Source organism: Lupinus angustifolius, unplaced genomic scaffold, assembly GCF_001865875.1.
Source record: "Lupinus angustifolius cultivar Tanjil unplaced genomic scaffold, LupAngTanjil_v1.0 Scaffold_313_24, whole genome shotgun sequence".
NCBI lineage: Eukaryota > Viridiplantae > Streptophyta > Magnoliopsida > Fabales > Fabaceae > Lupinus > Lupinus angustifolius.
This window is the reverse complement of record NW_017727677.1, coordinates 45,338-54,105: the sequence shown is the minus strand read 5'-3', so window position 1 is coordinate 54,105 and position 8,768 is coordinate 45,338. Positions and strand designations below refer to the sequence as shown.

Below are 8,768 nucleotides of genomic sequence, written 5' to 3'. Positions count from 1 at the left end.
TCTTTTATTACAAAACTAAAACTAGGCTATACATTCTATTCTCTCTAAACCTTTATTTATTACATTTTCTTTTCCACCTCATATTTCTCTATCGGGAAATAAATAAGGATTAAATTAGACTTTTAGTTAAAATTTACCAAATTAATTATATCATTTAGTCATTTCTTCATCTATATACATAACCTTAAACATAATTTTTTATTAAGGAATAGAATAATTATGTGGGTAGCTAATGTCAGTCCATAAATATTTAAGCAAATTCAATGTCTCGAAAAAACAGAACATAAAAAAGAAACAATAATTCCAACAAAAAAAAAAAGAATCAGTATGAAAGAGGTGAGATCATTGGAAAAAGGGGATGCAAAGGATTACCATTATTCTATTATTATTGTTATGATGATAAAAGGGAACAAAAGAGGTACCAAAACAAAGAAAGTGCAGTTTTATGAAAGCACACACACAGAAAAACACTGCTTATATTGTTCCTACTACACAGTAGATATTTATACATTAAAATAAGTCTATTATTACACGCCAAAGTGATTTACTTTTTTTTGTCTCAATAAAATTGAAACTGCAAATTTGGTGGTGGGGTGGATCTTATTATAGGGATTATGACTAAGGTAACCATCCTGCCATGTAATTACTCATGCTTGGGCCTGCTGTCACCACTGATACTGGATCATGCTGATATCTACATTAAAACAATTTTCATTATTTATAAAAACATAACTTATACTTGAATTATATAAGTAATTCATACTTATGCTAATCAAAATAGACAAAAATGTCAAACATTCGATTATTTTGAGCAACACTTATTGAGATGAACAATCACAAATATAAAAAAAACTAATAATGAAAAATAGTTAATGAAATACTTTTAATTATACAAAAATAATAATTAGTTATCTCACATCACCCCACATAATTCACATAGAAGGTGACACCCTAACCAAAATACTTTAAGGATTAGGATTCTTCATATGCTCATGTTGTCACATGTAGACACAAGACAATTTTATTATTGGATCTATGTAAAGTTTGTAAAATAAATATTCTAATTAAAAAACAATATGTACAAAGCGAATATTTGAGTATTGTTTTAAACGGCATTTTTTGTACTACCAAGAGTATCCCATAAAAAATTTTAGGTAAGGAACTAATCTCTTTTATGGTGTATAGTTGCCCTCCTAACAAGTGTCGTTACCAGAGATCAAACCATTGACATTTTGATCATCATAGGGATCTAGTGGGGTCTTACATACCATCCATAAAGAATAAAGTATCCATCCATACCATCCATAGAGAATAAAGTATCCATCCATACCATCCATACCAAGAGATAACTTATCTCCTTAAATCTATTGATTGTTTGACACGTGTCTTATTTAACTTATTTCTAGAAGTTTTCATTTTAAAATATATTATAAAATAAAAAATAAGACATGTGTCAAACAATTAATAGATTTAAGGAAATAAATTATCTTCTAATATAAGAATATACTTTATTCTCTTTATAATAACCTATCACATTGATGTTATTAGAACACAACATTACAAACACCAGGTCTAAACAACACTTTAAAGTTTTTTCCTATCAATAAATTCCTAGTAGACAAGTTTACATCTAATCTAATTGCTCAAATGTTTTCAATAATAATTATAATTATGGCATGCCAACTAAATTTGACCTCAAGCAACTACTTTCAAGTAAACCATTATGGAACACTTTAAATGACTAAATATTGAAGATTGAGCTGAAGCAAGAGTGCATACCCAATTTGTAATGTTGGCTCACACTCCATTTGATGAAAGAGGTGATCACCCTGAGCTTCATGACCTGGGTGCCTACCATATCCCATATCTTCAACACTAGGATTTATATGGAGTGAATTTATTTGATACCCTTCCAACTGCTAATTAAACAACAAAAAATGTCACTTATCCCATTCTATTTTCAATATCATAATAGGGTGCTTAATTTCTCCATTCAAAGATAAATTATATCTTAGCAATGTGAGATGTTTCTTACCCTTTGTCTCAGAGATCTGTTAGCCTCACTTAGCAAGTGTTCCTACACAAGTGGAATAAATTGATGAATACTAGTGGCAGAAGAAGAGAGCAAAAGGTGACAAAGGAAAACAAAATTGTTATTATACCTTGCGTTGAAGATCAGAGAGCTGATCCAGCATGAATTGGGTCTGTATAGGAAACAAACTTGCAAAGTAAAATACTTGTACAATTTTATGCAGTCAATGTATGTCTTAATTAGATATGGATTTCATAAATTAACAGTGTTGTTAGTTAGAGATTTTACTTTATTGAGAATAAAAAATGTACTTCAGAATTACATACCTGAATCGCTCAACTTGTCACTAATAGAAGAGAATCGTTTTGCAAGCATATTCATTTTTCCTCATTAATACTTAACCCTTTCATTGTTAATATAACTATGTTGCTGAAGAAATCGAAAGGGTATAATTCTAATTATCTTATTATTTTTTCCTACTACATATTTTTAACCAATGTTCTTTCCTAGACTCCATGTGCAAAAGGTTTGTGAATTAGTATACTCAATATTATTATCTTATCTTAAGTATTTGATTATCTTGACCGAATGATTTTCTACTTGTGTTTTTTAGACCTTGAACTAGACTATGACTTTTGATTTCTACTTTAGAGAATCCATACCTCTCATGAAAAATTATCAAATGAAGACAAACTATCGAAAACCAACTAGTTCCTAGGTAGGGCTCTATAAATAGGTGTGGACATAGTCTAAAATGTCTCGACTTTTATTATTACGGCTTTAAAACTAACCTATGTTTCCCAAGAACACAATACCTACACAGATTCATCTTGCATATGTTGACTTCCTTCAATAGACTTCTCTTATGTAGCTTTGTCATGCCATATGTTGAGATGGCCCAAACACATGTGTGATGGTATGGTAGTATCGTGGTCGAATTCTATAGAAGCAACTTGAACAATTACACTTGCAAGTGTAATGGCCTAATAACTTCTAAGTGACCCTACATCCTTTTGTCTTTCATTATAATTAGAGCTCATTTCCATACTTCTAAAGCATCATTGTCCTCATCAGCTTAATAACTGAATCCATTGGATTGTAAAGTCTCCAATAAGATTAAGTTCTTTATCAGATTAAGTGTGTGACTAACCTTACAATATCCTCACAATACCATCATCCATCATAATTATTATTTTTCACATACTTCCCCACTCATCCATGAATTGATATAAGAATTATCTATATCCACTCAACAAACCTTGTGAAGCTAACTTGTGTTAATTGTGTCTATGCCCTCATAAGCATTTGAGCAACCTAATACTTGTTCCACTTCCCTCCACTCATAAATATAAGTCATACACAACAATAACATAAAAACACTTTCTTCATTTTCTTTTATTTCTCAATTTACATAGTACTCAATGTTTAGTACCATATTTTAAGAAATGAAATGTTAATTGCTAGATAATACATGAAACTTTATATAGCAAGAAAGTGGCTCTTAATACTATACTATCATATTAGTAAATAACTACTTCAATTTTATAGTTATTTTTTAGAGCTACTTAATTAGAATGTATCAGAATTATATGTTCCAAGATAATTTCATTTATAATTGGTAACATTGGAAACTTTCATACCCTTGTTGATCTGATTTGCTTCAAGGAACAATCTAGCTGCCTTTCAAGTGACTCGAGCTCTTTGCTGCTTAGAGGGCCAAGATCTTCTCCCATAAGGTTCCTAACAGGGTGGCAACATTTAAATACATCATTCACTTAGTCTCATATACTCGAATGAAGATCATATATTCTCATTTTTATCTCACTTTATGTCTCCGTCCAATTAAAAAATGTCACTTAATTAAAAAGAAAAGTCATAAAAACATAAACTTAAATTCTTATATTATTTTATGAAATTTGATTAGTTAGAGACAAAGAGACATAACTTTTTGTAATTACAGGACCTTTGTTCTCATTTACTAGACATACATATCTATAAAAGGTAAAAAAAAAAATAGAGCTAGCATGAGCAATACCTCTGGGACCTTTGGAGGGATTCATAACGTGCCTTCAGCTTCAAGTATTCTTGTTGACTACTCAACTCCTACACTCATCCCATCAAAATCAATGAATGCACTGACTTAATTAAGGGATAATAGTATACAATATTAAATTTAAGGATGCATGTGTAGCAAAAATATGCATGGTGCATACAAATGTATAATACCTCTAAGAAAAAGGTCATATCAGGTGTTTCAAAATTTCAAATCATACATTAAAAAATTATTGTCATATTCATATCCTACTTATGAAAGTATACATCTTGATATTATTATCCTACTTATGAAAATATATATCTTGATCAGATCCATATTCATGATAACAATAAGGCATATTCAAGGTTCACCTTACACTCTGCAATCTGCATATATACATGAATCTAGGCACTACATATGCATGAACTAGAGTTCATTTAAATAAATTAAAATGTTTTTTGTAACTTACAAATCTCAATTCATTTATAAAGAAAGGTAAGTTTAAATATATGAAGTTTCACAAGCCAAAAAATACCAGAATATATATAAAATCAGATCAGAAAACCTCTCCAAATTGTAGACTTTTCAGGCCTTTAACACTACAAGGCCCTAATGTTTCATGAACACTTCTTGTGTAGGCAACTATTTGGTAAAGAACCAACACCTAGTGTTGTGAATAATCTTAACAACATGTTGGAAACAGTTTAACTAGGAAAATAAATTGAAGGCAAATGATATCTTATTTAAATTTTCTATGAACATATGAAAAGGTAGCAAAAATTTCCATAAAATCAATGCATCTTAATAAAAATATCATCAAAACTGTGATCCATGGAGGATTTTTTAGCAGAAACCCTGAGGTCCTGATACAGATTCAGCAAGCTTTTGGGTGAAAGATGAGCTAAATGCTACAGAATACTAAGGACAACTTTGACAAATATTTTGGAAAAAGGACAAAACATAGGTAATAATTTCTAAGTACCTTTGAATTTGTCCTTGGAAAAAATTCTGTCCCAAAGGATGGGAAGCTTTTTGTGTCAGATTCAGTAACATGTAAATCACTATCTTGTGTTTGTACAAAGTCACATAATGCAGCTCTCTCATAGATTACCAGCCAGTGAAAGACTTAGTTTTATTGGGTTTTTTGTGAACAAGTTCTAAAGGTTTTTGGTGGACACATATTTGTATTAGGATGTAATAAAGTATTAGAATAGTTAGGCCTTAATTATATTGAAACTACCTCACATGAGAGATTGTTCACATCATATTAAAAGACTATTAACTCATTCTGAACCAATATGTGACCTTTGACGCTTCACAATTTATATCACCTTGAGAGTTTTGTCTAAAAAAAATATTAAAATGCTTTGTTTTTAGAAAACAAAACCTAGGAATCTTGGACATTTTAAAATAAGCAAATGTTATTTCTACAAAGTTAATATCAGAACTGGACATCTAGTACTTTGAGAAGATAAAACAAGTTAATAATTCTTCACAATAATGTCTCCCACCTTAATTTCTGAAAGTAGATGTCTAGTTTTGATGTTAATTTAACTAGTTCAAATAATTTTTGTAAAACTCATGGTAGCAATTAGAACATTAATTTGATTATACCAATCACAGAATCACCAACAATGTATGGACATGTATTGATTATGTTCTAGAGTATTGACATGTATTCATTTCCCCCTTCACCATAATGTTTAACTCCTTGAAATTCTTTTTCTAAACCTTGGATCAACCAGGACATTGCATTAGGAAAGTTTAATGCACAAGTAATGTAATCAAAATACTAAATATGGGATTAATTATTCACCATTACCAAAGCTTCCCGTGTAGATACATTAGGCTCAGGAGCTCCATAGTTACATTTCTGGTACCTCTCTAGTGTCTTCAGCATGCTGCAAGTTTATAAATAAATAAAATACATTTGTATTATTTATTACATGTCAGAAAAAGTACTTGGTACTCACAAACTCATCCAAAATACTTTTGAGCTAAATAACATTAAACAAATTATAAATTAAAAAGGGAGAAAAATAACATAAGTTTCAATGAACTACAATATTAGCACAGAAAGAAAGTGATAACCGATAAAAAGACAAGAGGTAGAATACTCTTTGGATTATAGGAAAAACAAAAACATTTTGTGAACATGCTTCCAAATAATTTCTATTCTTATAAATAGTAATCAAAGTTTTTTTGAAAAATTACATTTATTATTATATACTTGTAAACAATACCCAAGGAAGAAGTATAGGCATTTCGGAAAGTTGTATTCAACAAGAAAGAGATCGTACAAAAAGACAGTATTCTTTCAGGAAAATTATCAAAAATCACCAAATGACATCAACACTTCTGAATCTCTTGACCAAGATTGAGGGTAGCTGGTGATTTTATTTTAATTAAAAGATTGTCAATTACTCAAGTATTAATTTCATTTTACCACCCAAAAAAACTTACAAAAAATTAACAAATTTAAGATTTTGATAATAACCTAGTAGCACATCAATTATGTATTATACCCTTTAGATATATAATGAATTATGTATTATACCCTTTAGATATATAATGAATTAAAATAGATCATATATGTAGAGTGCCACTTTTTAAGCCCATAATTAAACACATGTAACATATCAAACTTTGGGTACAAATAGATCTGAAGGGATCACAATTTTATCCGTAGGAGAATATACTGACAGAAGAAAGAAGGAGCAGCTTTATAAGAAACAAAATTGAAGTGATTGAAAACATGTATGGGATGGAAGAGGAGAAGATAGAAGTGAAGTGTGATTTAACAATAAGTATTTATCATATCATGAAATGAACAAATTGAAAACATTTGTGGTGTCAGTAGGAACATAGATAATTGGAGTCAAGCAAGAAAAAGATGAGTGGTTGATTCCAAAAGAAAAATGAAAACACACCATTTTGCTCTTTGGTATATGGTTATGGAACAGATATAAAATCCCCAAGTAATTAAGAGCTTCACCAAAAAAGAAAATAAAATTAAAAATGAGAAAAGAAACAAACTATTTAGAAATATAAGACAAACCCTAGACCCATATTTAATTTATTTTTAGAAAATGAGACAAGGGTTACGTTGTTTGAGTGATTATTTCAACACTGAAATCAAAAGCAGACTAATTGGTATGACTCCAAATGGAAGAAAATAATTGATTTTATATGAAACAATTAATTACACCGAAAAGAGTCCTGAACCAGAGACTCCAATTTTACTTTCTAGATAAGCTTTTGAACCAGATCTGTTTCAAACGCAAATGAAGCAAAAAAAAATGGAAATTCAGATGCTGGGTTGAGACCCAAAAGAGGGAAAGAAAGATAAAGCTGAATCCTTCAAACTTTGTACAAACAAAATAGAGCCAATACAATACAATATAACAGTGATAAGCTTCTCTTCTTTTATTTATTTTATTTTGTATACATAAGTGTATAGTTTGGGGTTTGTGGTGTTTTCCAGTTGCAGATCTAACATCAATACGAACTCAGAAACACTCAACCTGCTAAAAACACCGAGACATTCACAGAAACGGAAAAAACTCTAACAGTGAATAATGAAAATCAACTTTATTCATGTAAAACCAAAAAAAAAAACTTTCTATATATTTATCACAAGCTAGCAAATTAAAGGCTAGCTAGTTGTAACAAAGGGTGGGAGACTTAGAGATCTTGGAACTTGGAATCAAAATCAAAACTAATATATTTAAAACAAACAAAAAAGGTCATATATATAAGAAGTAAGATAAGGGTGTAAGAAAAATTATATTTTTGTGGACGTGTATATACACAAGTATAGAAGAAAGAAAGAGAGTTTAACTTTGTTTTATGTTTTGCTTATTTGGGGTGATGAAATTTTATGATATAATGTGGATTTTACATTTTATTGAATACCTTGCACTGCTGCAAAACTCGTACAATTTTCCTCTATTGGAGAAGATGATGAGAGCAACCTCAGCATCACAAAGAACTGAAAGTTCATAAGCTTTCTTCAAAAGCCCGTTCCTACGTTTTGCAAATGTTACTTGCCTGTTGATCTTGTTCTCAATTCTCTTCAACTCAACTCTTCCTCTTCCCATCTTTTTTCTCTCTCTCTCTCTATCTCTTTCTCTCTCTCTCTCTTCCTTCACCTTCTCTTTCTAACACTATAATATCCAATCAAGAAATATATATATAATAAACATTAGAAAAAAACCAGTGAATATTTTTGTGGCTTGTTGCTCTATATATATTTATATACCCAGGATGAGAGGCCTTAATTGTCTTGTGTGAACTGTGTGTATTTATAGAACAAAAATAGAAAAGGAAAAGTATTATTGTAATTGTAATGTATTCTCTCTACTTGCTTAATAATCTGAGCAAAACCATCTTTATCAAGCCCTAATACAAACTCTAAAATCAAATCTCTCTCTCTCTTTCTACCTGTCTTTTTCTCTCAGCTATCACTCTGTGTAGTGTTTGACACACTGCTAACTCAATGACAAGGACCTAAGGTAAAGTAAATTAAAAACCTATGAAATTTAAATTTGTAGTGTTATTGGTGGGTGAAGTTGTTTTTTGCTATACCTAAAGTTAACTGAATTAACATGATGATAACAGGGTTGGTACATATAAATTTTCTGCTTATAACATCATACAGTGACTTGATACAAGATACATCAACTTGTGTGTTCTTCTCAT

The 8,768-nt window shown here is 30.1% G+C and overlaps 1 protein-coding gene across 4 annotated transcripts; it reads right to left on the bottom strand.

Annotated features, from left to right (window-relative positions):
- Positions 1 to 419: 419 nt before the first annotated feature.
- Positions 420 to 8,432, bottom strand: LOC109340981 (MADS-box transcription factor 1-like). 4 transcript variants are annotated; one of them, XM_019578762.1, is made up of 8 exons: positions 7,983 to 8,432; positions 5,884 to 5,968; positions 4,068 to 4,135; positions 3,673 to 3,772; positions 2,163 to 2,204; positions 2,036 to 2,077; positions 1,780 to 1,916; positions 420 to 694 (listed from the first exon to the last, which is right to left on the bottom strand). In XM_019578762.1, exons 1-8 carry the CDS (start codon positions 8,165 to 8,167, stop codon positions 619 to 621), a joined length of 735 nt encoding a protein of 244 aa, XP_019434307.1. In that variant the 5' UTR covers positions 8,168 to 8,432; the 3' UTR covers positions 420 to 618. The 4 variants fall into 4 exon arrangements, with proteins under 4 accessions (XP_019434307.1, XP_019434306.1, XP_019434309.1 ...); XM_019578761.1 differs by having other exon boundaries at positions 1,780 to 1,919; positions 7,983 to 8,430; XM_019578764.1 differs by having other exon boundaries at positions 5,890 to 5,968; positions 7,983 to 8,428.
- Between the last annotated feature and the right edge of the window lie 336 nt (positions 8,433 to 8,768).